The following is a 19,316-nucleotide window of genomic DNA, read 5'->3' as shown; positions in this document are numbered from 1 at the left end:
GGCTACCCAACGACACTTCTCTAGATACATTCAAAAAGGCATCTGTGCGGCGTCACCATGATCTTGAAATGACTGCTTCTTCTCCAGCACACCCACACCCACCATTTCCTCAAGTTGCGACAAAGGCCGCTTCCACTGCCCAATCCTCTCAGTTGAACGCCCTTGCCGACAGCAAGGTCGCTCCCGTTCGATCTACCACTCACGTCCTTCCAAGCGGCCCTAAGTCCCGTCGAGATGCTCCAGCATCAACCCAGAGTGCCATCTCAGACAGGGCAACCCTCTCGTTGATCAGGAAGACATTGGTGGCAGATGGAACCTATGGCACGGCCCCAAGGGTTTCTCCGGCACCCATCGAAGGTATCTTACCTCCGCTAACAAGTTCAAACGATGTCGACGTACAACTATACGCGATCGTTGCCATCATCATCAAAGATTTTGTCAATTCTTGGTACTCCAAGATCAGTCCGGACCACACCTTCATCGATGAAGTAATTCAGGTAATTGCACATTGCAGTCGAGCAGTGGAACAGAGATTACGACAGATTGATATCACGGAATTGATATTGGATGATGCTGCGGCCTTGGTTGAGAGGCATGTCGTTGGTAAGCAAGAAGACGAACACTGGACGATGGTGACGCAAATCTCGTTGGCTCCGCTGACCGTTTGCCAATTCCAGCCTACCGTACGGCCTCTATGGCTCAAGCTGCTCTACAGTATGGGGAAAGCCCCCGCCGAATCTATCACGCCTTGAATCCACATCCAGCTCTCGACCCTTCCATGTCAGAAGAGGATCAGAAAAAGTACGAGTCTGCTTATCGCCAACTACTGATTCAAGGCGCACTGGCCGTGCTTCTGCCAACCGAGGACCTGGCCAACACTTGTCTCAGAACTCTGGTGACTGACATTATTGCGGATTTGATTCTCGGCCGGGCAGTGGCGGACAAAGTGTGCGAGCCGTGGTTTCTTCATGGCGCCGTGTCAAAAGTGGTGGAGATCGTGACATCGCGTTCTACAGGCGACACTGTCGTTGACGAAAAGGCCTTACATTATGAAGACCGCACAAGCCGACTTGAGAAGTTTGGCCTATTGTCTTCGAAAGCGGCGGATCAGGAAAACAATTCGTCAGAACAGCGCCAATCATCGGCTAGTGCGTGGATTTGGAAACTCCTCCAGTACGCTTTCATTGCATATCAGTCCTTACGATTTATTCTCGTCGGAGTCGTCCACGCCCAGCATCTACCCCGGAGAGTTGCCCACAATCAGCATCTCGTCGACATCTCCACTTCCGCCTCGTCGTCCTTGCATTCGCAGAAGTCTCCCGCTCCCTCGACACGGCGCCTATCGGATGCCAATTCTCGTTCTCCCCGAGCAGTGATCAACTACAGATTGTTATCCTGCATCTCTACCATTCTCGATTTGTCAGTTCGCATGCCGTGGCTGGCCAGTTTGTGTGGTTTCTGGCAGCATGTTCTTAGCGACGGGCCGGGCAGATATGGAAGTGCTAACTCCACGCTTGACAAGTAAGTGATACATCTCTTTCTATTACCCGTCCCCAATCGTCCGGTTTTTCTTCGCTTCGAGATTTGCAATGTCTCACCGTGGTCCCAACTTGGAGGCGAGTGAATGAGTCCTTCTTATCCCCTGAAGTCGCATATCGTCTGGGTCAGATGATATGGACTGAAAATCAAGCACCAATGAACCTTCAAACATGGCATCTTCCCAGCATGTGGAGGATCTGACGCTTTTGTTCGTCATGCCAGCTCGAATCAGGTGGGTGTGGATATGTGGGCCAAAGATTACGATCATACCAAATTTGACCCAATGGCAATCATTACGGTCCAGACGGTACAGGACGGTACGGGCCTTGTATTGTCAGCATGACCAGAACACGCTTTGACTGGCTGAGGTTGGCTCTGCACGCCTTGCCATTTTCTACTGGTTTGTGTCACACCTCAAGACTCAACCTTCAACCTCGCTCTCGTCGGGCCCAAATTGCTCGTCGCCTGTGGAGATACTCAATGCTTGTGCTCGTCGCCCCTACGTCAAGTCCATCTTTTACTAGGCCCACCCCCAAACACGATCGACCAAGTTGAAGATCATATGAGAAAGATCTCTCGGCCCACCAGGCGAAAATCAGAAAATAGAACTCGCAATTCATCCAATCGTCGCTTCGGATTTATTGGTATTTTCTCATTTCCAACCCCCGTTCGAAACATCCTCCCAGCATGCGACCAGACCGACATGGATCCACCCCGCCCATGGTCGCTCCCTTGCCCTCTTTGGCGACCTTGCGTTTCCGACTTGTCTGTCTAGAACTTCAATATTCTCCACCAATTACTGTTGCACAATGGCTTCAGAGCTGTTAGCACACATTTTATGAATCAGCTACGGAAGGGCCAAAACTTGCATGCAGACCATCTGGTTGTCGACTCAATTAAGAAATATTTCAATGTGGGAGCCAATGACTTCGGCTAATCAGACGAATTTTCCAAATTATCACCAGATCTGCCGCATTATTGGTCGCCCGCCCAATTTCGACATCCTGGCTTCGAGGTCTGATGATGAGGCGGTTGCCGATACCCATTTAGGCACTGGGACGGCCATCTTCGGCGCGTGCCGATAACAGAACAGTGAGCAATCCCGCGTTACAGATAATACGCCTGGAGCAAACATCTTTTTACGTCACAAATGGCACATGTCCCAACAATCACCACATAAACCACAGCCGTTATCTATCAAAAAGATCTGTCGAACATCCCCGTCCTGTCAACACATCTGACAGCGGTTTGTGCCACTTGAATTGCAACATTTCAAGGACACCACTAGTGCTCGGTCGTCTTTCGCTCTTCGTGCCCAGGAGGCTTACCTAGTTTGGCTTGGGCTTCCTCTGGGCTGCCGTATGCCTGTCACTACTCCGTACACCCTCCGCCAAACTCAATCTCTTCGCAACTGGCGCTTCAAGCGCAGCTCTCACTCGCCACTTTTCCATCTCGGACTGATCAGAGCTCCACTCCAACACTTCTGATGGCTCTCTGGATTGACTTCGAAGATTTACAATCCCTGATCCTAGTCTACTGCTCTGTGGAATCATTAGCACGGTTGAATTCTGCAAACAGACCGTAGTGGGATTCTTAGGCTCCTGCATGCGCAGACAACTCCACTTGAACGTATTGGGCATTTTTTCACCAACGCCATGCCCTTTTACTTGGACCGTTTCGACTATGCAGGCAACTCTTTCAAGTGCATGCGAACACCAGTCCCGTGAACACATGCTTGTGAGCAACTATGCTGCAGGTTCTTGGTCAGCGCCTTCCCGTCCCTCGATGCAACAAGCCGTTTTCGCCATCACCCCCTGGATGTCAACGCCTTGCGCACGGAACAGCGTTCTCGAAGCGATCACGTGTCATCTTACGCAGGTCACTGGCGAGAGTAACGCTCACACTCACTGAGCCGGCGGCGAGGGAGGGTTTAGGAGAATGTCATCGGGTGAAAGTGTTTGGGATGGTAGCGAGGCCCGTGGTTCACGTCCAAGAGTAGAGGCTTCACGATATTTGAAGGGTTAAACTTGAATCATGCTTCTCAGGCCATTGTGGCATTCGTACCGCCTCCGGGTGCCAAAGCTACTGATCGTTCGTTCTATTCATCGACTTTTACTCGCGAGCAACAATGCATTGGTGCGATATTTGTTGCTATTGATGCTAACAGAATTTCAGATTCTTTTATTACACCATTTCAACACGAGTATTCACCCCGACTCTCCTGCCAGCGCTGCTTCTACAGGTTCGTTCCATCCTCTTTCCCAACAATACGCTTGGTCCGCCTGCACCTCCACCACCACCTCCTGAAGAACGCTTTGCAATCAAACGCAAAGCGGCCACAGACATCCTCAAATTGTTCCCGGACAGGATTACAAAGACACTTTTAACGCACGATAACGAAGAAATGAGAATTGACGAGGTTGAAGAAGAAATATTAGGCTGGACCGACGATGTTTGGCTGAACAAGTACCTGATTTATGGACTCTTGGAGCTCATCTTGTGTAAGATATGTCCTGAGTTGAAGGACAAATCTCCTTCAGAACTCCTGGCTGAAAGAGGTGTTGTACTGCCTGCCAATGTTGAAGAAGGCGAGCTGGACTCACATCTGGAGGAGGACAAAGGCGGGAATTCGTCGAAGTCGTGATTCTAGCAACCCAGATCTTGAATTGGGAATCCTCGTGCAGAATACTTGTCGGGTCTTGAGGACCTTGTACTGGATTTGGTATTCCCAGGCCAGGTGATGCAGTAAACAGGTAAGATTCTTCAACAAATGTCGCAAAAGGAGCCATTTTTCTTACCATAATTCTTCGCATCTTCTCCCTGAATCAGATCTTCTATGGCCTGTGGACCGATAGGGCACCATTCGTTCTCCACGAACATTGGAAACTTACGCACTATGTCTGCGATGTTCTTTCTCCCCTTCATGTCTTTTCTGCTTCTTGTTTCCCCCCGCTTCTCCATACCGTGATTCTTCGCCTTCCCAGGGGTTCTTTCCTCGTCCTTTTCCCCCTTTCTCTCCATATGTGCCAGTGCCCGCCCTCTGTTTCTCTATTGATTTTCTGCTTCTGCTTCTGCTTCTTCTTCTACCACTTACTCCTACTTCCTGCTCTGTTCCGTTCTGTTCTGTTCTGCTCCCCACCCCACTCCTTCTGTTTCTCTTTCTCTTGCTCTGGCAAAATCTCATTCTCTGGCACTTCCCCGAGGAAACCTAGAGGGGTGCCGTGTGTCGCCATGTTCGTTCGGTTTGTTTGGCTCAATGGGTAGAGGTTGCGGGGTGAATCGGAGGATCGAGTGGAGGATGGAGAAGAGAGAAGAGAGACAGAGAGAGGAGAGGAAGGAAAGATGTGCCCCCACACAGTGAAAATACGAGCCAAAGATACTGGAAGGCCTTTGGGTGCTTCTCCTCTGGGTGATTCAATCTGTCTGTCCGTCTATTTCTCCATCTCGATCAGCCCCGAAAAACTGCTTACTGCTTGGGTTGTGACAAGTTAACGGCCTCTGTTCTGTGCCGTCTCTGTCGGCATTGAGAGGGAGGCAGGTGAATCCATATAATCTCGACACTTTGATCAGTCGCTGGCTGGTGGCTGTCTGCTCGGAGCTTCTTCGAAGCCTGCTCATGTTTCGAGAGTTCGAGGAAGACTGGGGGCAAGGCTTTTTCTTGCGAGGGGCTGTTTATATAGCACTTACTTTGTGGGAAAGCTATAGAGGAGGGGAAGGGGGGAGAAGAATGGTCATGATTGATGTGATCGTTGGTAATAGATAATACCTATCGAGCAAGATGAATTGGCAAGATTCGCTCAGATGTCTGCTGCTCTTGATCCGGGGCTGAAGATGCCGTAGATGGCTCATGGACCCATGGAATGGAGGAGACGATCCGGAAGGGGCCCCTGGTGTGGTTATGAGAAATGTGTTTGTTCCCACCCTTGTTTGCACTTGTGATTGCAGAGGGCCTTCTCTTTCTCTTTCTCTTCCTTTTTCTACGGTGCGTACAGACCCCATTAGGGCACTTCATGTCTCTTCCAAAGAGCTCGAGGACGGACAGCATCAAGTTACGAATTTAGTTTCATCAATTGCAGACCGAACAAAATATGAGAGAGAGTTGGGAGAGAGGTTCGCTGGCTTAGTATTGCAGGCAGATTCTGAATCCTTAGATTTTCCCTCCCCCTGCAAGTCGCAGCAGGACCTCTCTCAGGGGAAGATACAGGCCTGGCAAGCATTAGCACTGTAGGTCATGCGTATGTCTAGAAAATACCACTTGTTTGACGTAGTCTGTATGAAATTGGTGGACGCGCGAATTGAACTGCCCACCTATTAACCCCTGGTCGACAAAAGAAGCCATCAACGCTCGTGAAGCGAATAGAGAGTGTTTTTCCTTCTTCATCGAAGCACAACTCACAGCGAAAATGCCGGTGTTCTGGGAAACACCAACGGCACTAATACGCTCGCCCCTTGGACCACTAGGGTGCTGGATCTCAGCGTAGCCATAGAACGGATCTACTGGTGAAGGGAAGACGAGAGCGAAGGGTCACTGAGGGCCTTTGAAGATTATGATTCATGGATGAAGAGGACGATCTCTACAAACGGTGCTCTGCTTTGAAGCGAACATAGCGACGTTTGGAGGGCCCCAGATTTCTTTCTCCAGCGTTCCATGACTTTGGAACTATTTTCAGCTGGATGAGGGTTCTTTTTCGTAAGCGTAAGCGTGGATTGAAATGCCATTGGTAGTGTGTCATGAGAACTTTTTGACTTTGCTGGCAATTGTCCATCCTTGGGCTTCAATTGGTGAAACATAATTCCTACCCTTTTCCCATTCCCAGAGGCTTCAAAGATTTTCTCGGATTCGATAGGATATGATGAATCTCATTGGAATACTGATGTTTTCCTGAGCCACGTCATATTTCTAGTTACATTTTAGAAGAGCTGCGTTGTGCGATGTACACATACTGCGTTTGCACCTGCATTATTGGATCTTTCTCGCCCCCCTAACAGGCCTCAACATGGCAAGACCTTGATAGTTGGCTAACCTATGAGGCAGGACAAGCATAATGTCACTTTTGGAATGGATACATATCCATCACGTTGTGCCTCAGAGCTGCATTGTTGGTTCGCAGTGCTCAAAACACATCCGCTTGATAGACAACTCATGCGGCCATGTCTTTGGTGTATGCTGCTAACCTCTGCACATCCGAAGATCCACAGTGTATTTCAAGGCCCATCCGAAGTTTTTCTCCTCATTGCAACATCAAGCTCCATCCTTGCTTTGCCTTGTTGTCCTGAAAGACGGTAGAGTCGGAGCCATGCTGGTCGGTGGATCTCGTATGGAAGCGTGGGGGAACCGTAGCAGGTAGGACGTCAAAAGTAGGACTGGGGCGGATGATCACATTGGAATGGACGTCTCAAAAGGATTCCTCGAGGATAGATAGTGGTCCATATTCGGACACTCAATGGAGAATGAAGCAGGAAAGCAAGTCGCATGGAAGGAATTCTGCCGTCTTTGCCCCAGTTTCAACGAGGAGCGGCCAATCAACTCGATGTATTGGCGTCAAATAGTTCGTTTTCGAGCAATAAGAGAAGCGAGTATATTTGGACTTCAGATAGATATTCACAGTCTCGAACGATCCACTCGCGTAGAGATGGTTTACTTGATCAGCAGCCTGTAAGGGTTTCGAACGGATATCTGACTTGCTCGAGAGTCACTGCATTTCCGCCCGTTGACCAGTGGCGTTGGATGTGTGGTCGTGCTTGGGCAAAAAGGATGAAACACGGCGTTCAGCTCCAATTGAGCTTGCTGAGTAGAACATGGCTGTCTCGGTCCTTGGAGAGGGGCCATGACCATCGATTGACGCCGCAAATCAGTTTAGTAGATGTGACGAGAGCAATATTTACGGGAGAGGAGTTCTCCGCGTGGAATACGGATGATGGTAATCTTAGAAGGTCGTTGCGGCCACGTTGACGGGCCGCTGGAACATCAAAGAATGAAGGTCCAACGGGCGGATCGGTCCTTCCTTTCTCGCATTTCTTTTCTGTGCTTTGGCGACGTTCCTCGGACGGGGCAAGCAGGAAGTCCTCTGTATAAATGTGAGGCGAAATGATCGGCAGGCACGACCAGGTCAGACCGTTTGATGATGCTCTCCACAAAATTATCCAGCCTCACTTTGAGCCTTCCAGAACTATGATATCCTTGGTCTGTAGGAGGTCTTGATATACTTATCGATCAGTGTGATCAGCATGATCAGCACGCTGTCTCGCCTTACCTCAAAATCAAGGGATCGCTAACCCGTAAGGTTTTGTGTACAAACGAATAGCTGCTGTCTATCTTGTGTTCCAATTGTCTTATCTGCCTCCGATTGGTAGTGCTGTGGGCGTTTCCTGAGCACTGGTCCTTGACCTGCACTTCGTTCAACATGCACTTCATAGCATCGCCGTCGCCGCCGAATGCAATGTTTACCATGTTGATACAATGTACATCTAAGTTCTTGATAACTTCACAATAATGTTTTCTCAATCTGGGTTGTTCTTTCCTCGGGTTTGTAATTGCTGTAGATTCAGCAAAAGAGCTGCGCAAAAAGAATGCTACCACATCATAATGGTCAAAGTTCCCTCTTTGAAAGGAGAGGAAGAAAAGAAACAGTTATATGCTTGTGAATCCCATCCCTCGAGTCGATCTGCTTTACAGCCTTGCCCTCAGCCTGTCGACCCTTTCCTTCATTCATGGCCTGACCGCTTCGGCAAAGTACGACGGGGCTCTCGAGCGAATCCATCCCTCCTATCACCAAGAAAGAGACGATGGAGAAAGATTTGTGGGAGACTCAAATGCTCACTCAAATGAGAGACATCCCCAACACAATGATAGACAAGTGAAAAATAAGGAAATGAAATACATATGTGTGGTTATCAAGATAACAGCCCTGAGCTCGCCGGCTCCGTCGTCGTTCGCTCTTGTTGCACCCGCTCTTGCATGCCGTCATACAAGTGATAAGGAGATTTGCGGTGAGGCAGGGTTTCTAATTCACTCCTCACTCATCCTCATGAGCGAGCAAGGTATTCCAAAACCGGGGAAATTCGTTAGACCAATGTGTTCTTCCATTCTGAAATTGGCCCCGTCGTGTAAAACAAGAAAGGATATGCGACTCCATGATCATGCTCATACCCTGGTATCTGCTGGCTTGTTGTTGGCGTTATTCGATGGTGAGATCGTTTCGTCCTGCTGTTCTTGTATTGTTCCCAAATCCTTGTGCTCCGCGCTAAAATGTAATCGAAGGATTGTGATCTGCTGATGCAATGTAAATGTTAAACCTGCAGCATGCGTATGCTGGGAGAATTGTAGCAAAGAAATGGTCGTCGTCGTCCTATCCCCACCACTATTCATGTAGATATACCAAGGATTGTTCTCTTCTTTGAGATTCGAGGGCTGTCCATGATGTCGATGGCGTGCATCCCTCCAGGCAACAATGCGGCATTGGCCTGTCGTATGAGTTTGATTTTCTGCATCAACTTTCCAATGGAAACGTAGTCATCTGGCTCAGAATGGGAACTCTGCTCCAGGAAAAGCTTGATTTCATGCAATGATCGAGTGTGCTCATCATCCATGGGAGAAACAGGGTGACTGACAGGTGATGCATCGGCTGATCGGGGTAGTGATTGAGGCAATGGTGGAGGTTGCATGGAAGTGACACGAGGCTGCTCAGGGTAGTGAATGTCAGGTACACTTTTATGCCGTTTCATCATCTGGCGAGGATCGATTCCTGAGGCTCTCATATCTGTTTGAGTGGATGTCAATGAGCGGACGGGTAGTGAGGGAGCTCTTTGGCCAGCTGATGATGGTCGAGAACTGCCATATGCGTGAGATATATGAGAAAACGTCTGACTTCGCTGTCGATGAGAATGGTCCAGGAGATCCTCAACAATATCCTCTTCCGCTACCAGATCTGCTGTTTCACTCTCGATTCGTCCTGGCCTGGGCGATAGGGGTGATAAAATTGCGTTTGAAGCTGCTTCGCCAATCTCTGTTGTCAGATCATTTTCCATGGGGGAATCTTCGAAGGTGTCCTTGTCATCTTCAAAGTCGAAAAAGTCATGTCCTTCCAATTTCACGCCCGCATCAATCGTCAAATCATCGATTGCTGACATTGGGGGAGAAACAAGCCCATTGGAGGAGTCTGGTGAGGTATCGGAAGGCGATTGATCGTTGGAAGCAGTGCTCGAGTTGAGCAACTTCGAATCCCGGTCCTCTTGGGGAGTCAAAAGCTGATTCTTACGTTTGAATTTCTCAAGCCATTCAATGCTTGACACAACTGCTTGGTCATCTCGACTGAAGGAGAAGACCAGCGCCTGCTTGCGTAGATCCTCATCGGATATTGGTAAGCCTTTTTCGTGTTGATTCCTTACCCATTTGGTCAAGGTCTTCTCGAAATCCGGCAATTTCGCTTTTGACTTTTTCCCTGGACTGTGGCTATCCTCTTTGGGTTTAGGATTCATATACTTTTCACGCTGTCTTAAGATCTTGGACACAGTACTGTAAACCATCAGCAAAGATCGAACACGGGAAACTGGCGACCTCAGACCTTCTCTCCACATTGAACTTAGCTGTTCATTTGTCAGTATATGGTATCTGACGGAAGGTAAGTTGGCTTACCTCCTATCTGAGTCTGCTTCATAGTCGGGTTTTGCTCAGCTTCGATACACATTTGACGCCGCTCATCATCTGTCAGTTTGCGGCGGCTTGGCGTGGGCTTTGCACTCGTCGGCGTCATGTCTGACGCAGTGCTAGCGGATAAGGGAGTCTGTAGAGGCCCAGCGGGCATGATAGGTGTTTGGTATCCAGTTTGAGGTTGACTCGCCAGCATACTCGGCCAGAGTCCATTGTGCGGCATGATCAATGGCGGAGGCATAGGCGCATGAGTCGTGGCAAAGGGAGATGGCCGAGGCATATTATATGCTGGCTCCTGAGGTATCGATGCTACCGGATAATATTCAACACCAGGAAATTCGTGCATTGGTGACATCGATGTCTGAGGACTCGCTGAGTACGTCGATGGTACATTCCATCCATGTGGGCCGACATAGCCGGAATGCTGCGAGTCCTGATGGTCCGGTGGCATCATCAAGACCTGCATTGAGATTCACGCTTCATATGCTTGATTGACTTGATCGTTGGTCAACCTCGTCTACCAATGCATGCCAACAGTACTGAGGTCGGGATCAAATAAACGTAAGCGCCCTGTCGAGGTGAAGCTCAGCTACCACGAACGCAAAGCTTCACGGCCTCCGATACTGCTAATGAGTTGATTATAAGGGGCCTCTGTACAAGTACCAGTCCCGCCCAAGATACCGACAAGCAGTATGTCAGGTGGGATATCTGAGCGGACAGCCCAGCATATGAAAGAAGGAAGTCGAGGGTTGAATATGAAAGAGTGGAGGTAAGGTGGATATTGCAGACAATTAGAGCAGGCGAAACGAGGGAAGACTGAACGAATTAAGGAAAGAGGCCAGGACCAGGGTGCGACCAGGATTCTAGGACAACAGAAAACTGAAGGGGAATATGGAACAGGCTTGGGGGGCGTCTTTCGGAGCCCTTGGGCTGCAAAGAGTTGCCAGGGGTTTAAGTGGGTTGATCTGTCTGAGGTCGTGCTGCAACTTGCGACTCAAGAAAGAGATGAAATCGAGATGGTGTGTCTTGTCCCGGACTTCTCGTGAGAAGGTCTGGATTCTTCCTTGCTTTGCTCTCGCAATGCTTTTCGAGGGAGTTGGGAGATGTTTGGGACTGGCTCCTAGGACCAGACCCTGTGCAGGGTGGATATGCTAAAGCTCTAACCGCCGGGCAGGCCTATTAAGAAAGGCTTAGGCAAGCTAGCCCGTACCGGGCGGTCGCGTCAAGGAACGGCCCTAAAGGCTCTTAGTTAGCAGGGTTGTTTAGCAGCGAGTTAGGCATCGAAATATCACCCAGGATAGACTTACTTACTTAACCAGAATCGTCACTTAGACCCGCCACGGGAGGTGGTAGAGGTCCTCAATCCTGGCAAGCCACCACCTCACGTCTGGTGTAGCTTTGCGGCAGTCCCCGGCAAGAGGGTAGGGACAAAGTACTCGTATGATGAAAAATCTGGAGTCTCAGTTGGAGGGGTTGGCACAATGATGAGTGCGTTGATTATGATAAGAAGCCAGACCTCTACCGAAAGAAAGAGGGGTGTTTGGGTAAAGATAGTATGTCCTCAATCAACACAGTACAAGAGATTCATAGCAGAAAGAGAGGCACAAGAACGAAGGCGAGACGGCTTCTTCAAGTGCAGAATCGGCCTCTTTTGTCCTCTCGATCCGTTTAGGTCATGCCAGCCCTCTCCTCTCCTGTTCTCGTGGTCAAACTGGCGGATACCAGTAGAGGTACTTGTTCAAAGTCGCTCACCAAGCCCCACGGAGAGGTAGATTTTACCAGTAGTGGCATCGGATTAGAATGCAGGCTAGGCGGAGCTGCTTGTCTCTGGCTCATGACTCGATATTGAACGGCAATAAAAGGTCTGGCGCTCGCCGGCTAGCTCCCTTGTACGGACCGCGAGAACCGAATGATGCGGGCGATCCTTGAGCCACCATGTTCATTCGGTGGAAAACGCGATTGTGTCGGTGCAATCAATGGCATGGTTCCCACAGCTGAACGCCATCTAAGAACATTGCTCACTAGTGTCTGGTGCGGGTTGAAGAAGGGGCAAATGGGGCTGCGAACGGAGAGACTGTGGTTGAGGGTTTGCTGCGGAAAGAGTTTGTTATGGTATTTTACAATACACTCTGGGCAAAATGACGATACGAGGAGATCAAAGAGTCAAAAACCCAGGGGACAGAGGGGTTGAACTTGCTCAAGCCGTGGGGGGCCATTGGACTATCCAGATGGAGTATAGAGAATCAACAATGCCCGTGTGTGGTTGATGTTCTCGAGTCTGTGCAACACAACGTGGGTCCCGACTCCCGAGGATCGAGAGACAGGACCGGCTGAGAGCAAGGAGGGCTTAAGGGACACGGGGGGGACAATGCTTGGGAGACAGGGCAGGTTCTAGGTGGCTTGAGCCCCATGCGATTACCATGGCAAAGCCACTCAAGCCGAGCGGATAACAATGGCATCGGCCATGATCAATGTCTCTTAATCCGCACCTGAGAAACACCAGGGGCCTTTAACGACAATGAAAGGAGCCAAAGAAGGGAGCGAAGACATCATAAGCACCGGGATTGGTGGGAACTGGACATGTAGTCGGCGGCAAGATAGGGCTTGGACGGACAAATAGGATAAGAAGCGACGGACTAAACAGTAATAGTGATTGAAACTCGCCTCATGTCAGCTTCATCAAAGACCAAAAGCGGGAGGGATGGTGATCGCAGCATATTGTAGCTAACGAGAACTGTCCTAGCTTATGATGAAGAAGGAGATGCCTCTGGATGAATACTAATACTACCAAATAAGGTGGCTACTATCTGTATTGAATGTGTGGAACCACTCCTTCCATTAATGTACATTTTACAGTGGTCAACCATCAGCGACTGCCCATTTCAAAGTACCAGGTATTCATGAGCCCCTGCCTCGCACAATCGTCAGAAAGTAGGAGTGTTGTTTGTACTTTCTGTACCTGCCTAAGTAGATAGAGGAGTTCAGATGGGCGGGCCTCTTAAGCAGCAGGTATGACTTATTGGAGCTTGCAGGGTCAAAGGACTTCATGCAGGCCAGGAGCGTCTGGCTCCATTCTTGTCTGCATGCACAATGAGGGTTCGACGAACCACTATGACTTAATAATGTGCAAGCGAGGCATCAGAAGATGAATGCTTAAGTAACTTCACTAGTTAGTTGTAGACTGTAGAGGCTGGCCTCGGGGCAACCAAACGCTTAACTAGATGCCTATCACGACCAACGAGCCAGGCGATCCCACATGCCTCATGGATGGGTGGTACTACTCAATAAATGATTGACCGCTCGTTACGGTTCATTTGTATCTGATGCTTTGACATGAGTACTCCACGCTACTGCTAGTTGCCGGTGTTCTCTTCCTGCACCGTTGAATGATGCCAGACGAGTTCCCCGTGGGATGCAATGCGATAGCCCCTCGAGTCGCACAAAAGATGCCCAATATTTGTTATTCAAGCTTTACTTCAACGATGCCCGGTACAGGTAGCAACAATGCCAACCGCTTTACCGTCTTTGCATCTTGCTTTCTTGCCAGGATAAATGTTGAAATGTTCTGACTATCGCCAGTTCCAGTCCGCCACACCGTGTAATACCCTGTCGACCACCGGGCGGCTTGCTGGCTAATGAGGCGTTGGCTATATCTCGAGCGTGCAAGGGGTCGGTGGGCACACCATTTGCGTAGGCCTACATTTGCGGCTTCTTGGAGGGTTGGCGTGCATGCGACCCAAACATTTGACTCCCACAGTACAGAGTATTCATCACTCTGGGAGCCCAAAGCAACAGGTCACATTATGCAGATACAATCTGCTCCCCTTTCTCACGGGAGAGCTGTCTTCCGATCTTGGTCCCGCACATGCTCAGCAAAGCCCGGATGGCGTTTGTATTTGCAGCACGGGGAAGTTGGCACGAGCCATGGGTCGTGGTTTGATGGCTTGACACGTCGGACGGGAGTTGTGGTACGGAGGATTCAGCTCCAATTCCAAGACGTTTTTCCATGAGTTTGACACATTGCTGAGGCGTCCCAACGTCCTGCACACATGGTTGCAAGCTTTGGGATTTTGACACTTGGGAACCACTCCTGGCCACGACCTCGTACTCGTAGCCCTGTCCCGTAGCATGGATGCCTGAGTCCTCCGTCAAGCTCTGGTCTTGCAGAGGCCTAGCACTCAGTACGCCACAAACGAACGCCGCGTCTCTAGGAAGTACGAGCTACGCGGAAGACGGACTTCCTGCGGCGAGGTGCGCGCTCGCTAACGTTAATGAGGGAGGATGAGTCCCGCCTTCCACGACCTCCACCATAATGCTTGGTTACCAGGTCGCGGAAAGCCCATTGATGCAGTCTGACGAGCCCCCAGGGTCAAATGATCTACAACATTTGCCTAACCGGGAAAGTTGATATTAATCAGAAAATTCCGAATGCAGCAATGGAAGCAATAGAACAGCATGGACATTCGGTATTACCACCCAATATGATGCTCTCTGGCGGTCCCCTCAGGGCACCCACTGTCCACCGGGACAGGGAGTTATACCCTGATCCGGCGCATTACAGGCCATTGAACGAGTATCCCTTTAGACAAGCTTAATTTTGGCGATCAAAAGATTGTCGCATGTCTTCCTGGTCAAAGCAGTATGCCCCCTTCCAGGAGCATTTTCCACATTCCATGTGGCCTTTCCAGGCTGACAGTTGTGCAATCTACAGTGATCCGTAATTGGTCCTGGGTTCCTGTCGAAGCCGCCCCTTCCCTCACCACCCCCTGCAAGGCGTCTACAACGGGTAAACCTTTTTGTTGGGCGTGGTAAGCTTTGTTTGGTACTCAATACAGGCCTCAATTTGTTGGCCTGAGATCCGCCATATCGTGACTCTGGTGCTTGCACGTAAGTAGTGCTGCGGAGAGACCAAATTTGACCCGTGTGGATTCGTGCCGGAACGAAAATAGTGGAAATCATCGCCGACACATGGTCCTGTTGGTTGCAAATATACACTTCGACCCCCGGTGTTGATCGCAAGTGGTGGCGACCCTCTTCGCGATCCGAGGGCGGGGGGAGCCACGGAAGCCAGAGGACCCAGGCCATCTAGCCTTATTGAGCAGAAGTGTTGGGTCCGGGGGACAGCGGAAACTTTGAACATGCTTCGATGCCTCACATTTCAAGTTTCCAATTAACGTCGGATATACTGAGCATTGCACCCAGACTTCGCGGGGCTCATCCGAAGTAATTCACAGTTGACTCATCATTTCTTAATAATGGTAACTAGAAACAAGGGGTTCGAAATTAGACTCCAATCGGGACGCGGAAGGCACGCTCAAATGTACAGTACTTACTGATGTCCTCATCTGCGAGCTCGTGAGAAAGACCCACCCGTTGGGGCTGATGCTTGACTGAACGACCATAAACAATTGCATGCTTGAACTGCTCGACAATGGACTTGTGTATAGCATTGCACTGCAGATGTTAGTAATCGATGATCAGCTTGGGTTGTCCTGTTTGCTTACAAAATCCTCAACCGTTGAAGCGTTCTGTCTCAAGACCACGGGAGCAGAATAGTCCGGTTGTTTGCCCTTGGGTTTCGTGTAAACACGTTTCAGTTGAAGTTTCTCCCACATCAGCTCTAACAACTCATCAATGTTCCAACCGTGCTCCGAGCTGATCGGACATGCGTTGGGAATACGATACAACAGGTCCAGTTCCTCGATGGATATTGCATCGATTTTGTTCAGGGCGTAAATGACCGGAATATAACTCCTGCTTTTTGCCTCGAGCACATCGATGAGGTCATCGATGGTGGCATCGCATCGGATGGCAATGTCAGCGGAAGAGATGCGATACTCGTTCATGACAGCTTTGATTTCATCGTGGTCAATGTGTGTCAGCGGCACAGTACTTGTGATGTTGAGCCCGCCCTTGTCTTTCTTCTTGAATACAATATTGGGTGGCTCCTTGTTGATGCGGATACCGAAGCCTTCCAATTCCGACTCGATAACTCTCTTGTCTGTAAGTGGCTTGTTGACGTCGAGGACGATGAAGATCAAATGACAGGTCTTTGCCACGGCAATGACCTGCCGGCCACGACCTTTGCCGTCCTTGGCTCCCTGAATGATACCCGGTAAGTCGAGCATCTGTATTGCTGCTCCGTTGTACATGACTTGACCAGGAACCGTGGTCAGTGTCGTGAACTCGTAGGCCGCAGCCTCAGAATGCTGACCCGTCAATCGGCTCATGAGGGTGGACTTCCCAACCGAGGGGAATCCAATGAAGCCGACTGAAGCGACACCGGTTCTCGCAACGTCAAACCCACTGCCACCGCCACCACCAGAAGAAGTTGGTGTAAGCAATTCCCTCTTCAATTTGGCCAATTTGGCTTTGAGTTGGCCCAAATGAAAAGAGGTGGCCTTGTTTTTCTGGGTCTTGGCCATTTCGGCCTCGATGTCCTTGATCTTGTCGACGGTGGTAGCCATGTTGTCTGAAGAGAGTAATTATCAGGAGGGTGGGAGGATGAATTGGTTGCCCAACCTGGGATGATTTGATGGCGCAGTTGAAACGGGACGAAGATGATTTGGGTCAAATTACCCCGTAGGTCGAGAGAAAGCTCGTATCAACGGGATTTTCGAATGGCAAGCTGTAGTGTCACGGTCCTTTGGGAATTGGTGCGACGTGGGCGGCGGTAATGGTGGCAATGATGAGGTTGGACAAAAGACAATTACCCTGGTTGAACGATGGGATGGAAAAAACTTGTGTGGAAAACAACCCTCGTCTCCCCGCAGTTGCAGGTGAGGGCAATGAGGTAATGGGCGAAACGTTGCCGCCCAAGTTTCCAGTTTAGGTGGTAGTGGGCGGCCAAGGGCTGAACCCGTTACCGTCTACAAGGGCATCTCGGCCAAGGTAGGGGAGGGGGAGTAGTTAAAAGCCTAGGCCAACCCATTTCTTGTAGGCGAGTTTGCGCCAGGAGGTCCCACCCCCGTTAGGCATGGTTGCACAGGCGGTGGCCTTGAGCCCGAAGCACCCCTCAGCCCCTCAAACTAGCACTTGGTTGCAGGGAAAGCGCGAGGGCCGCGACTCTTGGAATCCTCCAAGTGCTTGCAGCCTGAGTCATGTGTTCTTCAGTCATCTTCAACCAATAAACACTACGATAGATGATGTGATCGAAGAGATACCCACTTGACACCTGACTTGGCGGATTCAACCAGTGAACAAGGACTTGGTTCAATATAATTTCTAAATTGAACGACACAGCCTTGCTTCCTTGTTTATATTCATCTCTACCCCGAGAAATAACTCGTCTGCTTCTCGCCGTCCTTTTTTGATCAATTTCGACCCAATATTGACTGGAAAACAGGCTGAGCAACGTGTTTTTCTGAAGAGGCATTTAAACACGTGTTCTCCGGGCTTGTGCCCGAGATAGCCGAGAGGTCCTCACTGCAAGCAGCAATCAAAGGTGAGAATAATGGGGATTTGCATCAACACGAAAGTTCTGGTCACGGGCCTTGTCAGTGAGTCCTGGAGCACAAAATCTGGACTAGCATGACGCAGGAAGCCTATGTTCTTACGTTGAATATTTGCTCAAATTGGATGGCCTGCGAGTTGTGCTGTTGACACGGGGAACGCCCTGTGAACAACCAATCCATCAAGGTAACTTGAGTGCCCCTCTTATCTTCTTACCTCAATTCTCCATTTGAAGTCTCCTATCATTGCAACTCTGCTTGCTCTACACCATCAACGCTTCTTGATGCACATTCATGTTCACACATCTGGCTTGAATTTCACCATTTTGTGATGATGCTTTCCTACCAGCAGTCCATTTTCCCCCCCTCAGCCTTCTATTCAGCACATCAGCAAGACACTGTGAGGCCCGTGGGTGGGCTGGACGGCTTTCACCGCCTTGTGAAGGCTCTTTCGGATGTCCTTGGCCCATCGTCTGGTATTGATTCTGCTGATGTCGATGAGAATGTCCTTATTTCCCTGATGAAGGATTACATCTCAGATGAAGCACAGTGGAATCAATACGCCTTTGCTGACCCTTCACGAAATTACACGAGAAATCTCGTCGATGAAGGGAATGGAAAGTCCAATCTTCTCATTGTCGTGTGGAATCCTGGACGCTGCAGTCCCATCCACGATCATGCAGATGCTCATTGTGTGATGAAACTTCTCAAAGGCAGCCTCAAAGAAGTGCTTTATGACACACCCCAATCTACCCCCGACTCTACCGACTCAGGTGATTCAACAACCCCCCCTCGGATCATCAAGGAGACGGTCTACAGTGAAAATGAGGTCACATACATTTCTGATAACATTGGCCTACACAAAATCTGCAACATGTCTGAGACTGAACCTGCGATCTCTCTCCATCTCTACACTCCACCTCATGCCGCCAACTTTGGGTTCAATTTGTTTGACGAAAAGACTGGGAAATCGACACATATCAAACAGGCTGGCTTTTACTCTGACCGTGGTACATTATTGGAAAAGTCCAAACTTGGCACCTTCTAGTCTCATGCGGTGTATTGCGAGCAGGAATTGAGTTGACAATCGGGTGTTGTGGAGTCTTGATGGTTCGGGTTTTGTCACGACACATGCGGTGTGATCGATCTACTGTGGATGAAATTTGAGTATCCAGCTTACCACAATTTCCAAGCCTGTCAGAGCATCCTGGCATGGCTACGATAGGGGTATGCTGCATTCATTTGTACTTATGACGCTGTTTCTTCCTTCAATTTCTTTCTCAGTTAGATTGGGTTTGTGAGGATGGGCAGGAAGGATTTATCTACGTTGAGGCCTTACATGGCTTGCAATGAGTTGGCTCCTTTTATTCTACGATGAAATAATGACACGGAATAATGAAGAATAAGCCTCATGTGCGATCCCTTCTTGCATCCTTCGATATTGTTTTGGACCTGTGACCCGTGTCGAGCACCACACCACACCCCCACCTCCGATCAGCACCGCGATGGGCGCAACAGACGTCTAAATACTGTACCCACTCTATGTATCGGAGATAATTGATCGTGTTTCACAACGATAATGCAGGACCGTTGAGAATGAATGGGTGTTTCCGACGATAAACGTCAGCTTCAAGTTTCAACAACGTGCAGTGGATGGGGGGAATGGATGCCAAGCC

The 19,316-nt window shown here is 49.7% G+C and overlaps 4 protein-coding genes across 4 annotated transcripts; 2 read left to right on the top strand and 2 right to left on the bottom strand.

The window, feature by feature from the left end:
* Positions 1 to 68: 68 nt before the first annotated feature.
* On the top strand, positions 69 to 4,183 carry LTR84_007283 (uncharacterized protein; the record flags this gene model as incomplete). Its single annotated transcript, XM_064850836.1, has 3 exons — positions 69 to 603; positions 678 to 1,521; positions 3,715 to 4,183. The coding sequence occupies 3 exons, from the start codon at positions 69 to 71 to the stop codon at positions 4,181 to 4,183; spliced, it is 1,848 nt and encodes a 615-aa protein (XP_064702502.1).
* Positions 4,184 to 8,904: 4,721 nt separating this feature from the next.
* LTR84_007282 (uncharacterized protein) lies at positions 8,905 to 10,544 on the bottom strand (the record flags this gene model as incomplete). The annotated part of the gene is made up of 3 exons (XM_064850835.1): positions 8,905 to 10,054; positions 10,104 to 10,125; positions 10,175 to 10,544. The coding sequence occupies 3 exons, from the start codon at positions 10,542 to 10,544 to the stop codon at positions 8,905 to 8,907; spliced, it is 1,542 nt and encodes a 513-aa protein (XP_064702501.1).
* Positions 10,545 to 15,472: 4,928 nt separating this feature from the next.
* RBG1 (GTP-binding protein rbg1) lies at positions 15,473 to 16,656 on the bottom strand (the record flags this gene model as incomplete). Its single annotated transcript, XM_064850834.1, has 2 exons — positions 15,473 to 15,643; positions 15,694 to 16,656. The coding sequence occupies 2 exons, from the start codon at positions 16,654 to 16,656 to the stop codon at positions 15,473 to 15,475; spliced, it is 1,134 nt and encodes a 377-aa protein (XP_064702500.1).
* Positions 16,657 to 17,974: 1,318 nt separating this feature from the next.
* CDO1 (Cysteine dioxygenase) lies at positions 17,975 to 18,688 on the top strand (the record flags this gene model as incomplete). Its single annotated transcript, XM_064850833.1, has 1 exon — positions 17,975 to 18,688. The coding sequence occupies one exon, from the start codon at positions 17,975 to 17,977 to the stop codon at positions 18,686 to 18,688; it is 714 nt and encodes a 237-aa protein (XP_064702499.1).
* Positions 18,689 to 19,316: the final 628 nt, after the last annotated feature.

This window comes from Exophiala bonariae (genome assembly GCF_035927105.1).
Source record: "Exophiala bonariae strain CCFEE 5792 chromosome Unknown scaffold_28, whole genome shotgun sequence".
NCBI classification, from domain to species: Eukaryota; Fungi; Ascomycota; class Eurotiomycetes; order Chaetothyriales; family Herpotrichiellaceae; genus Exophiala; species Exophiala bonariae.
Note: the sequence above shows the minus strand (reverse complement) of the source record. Positions and strands in the feature narration are given on the sequence as shown.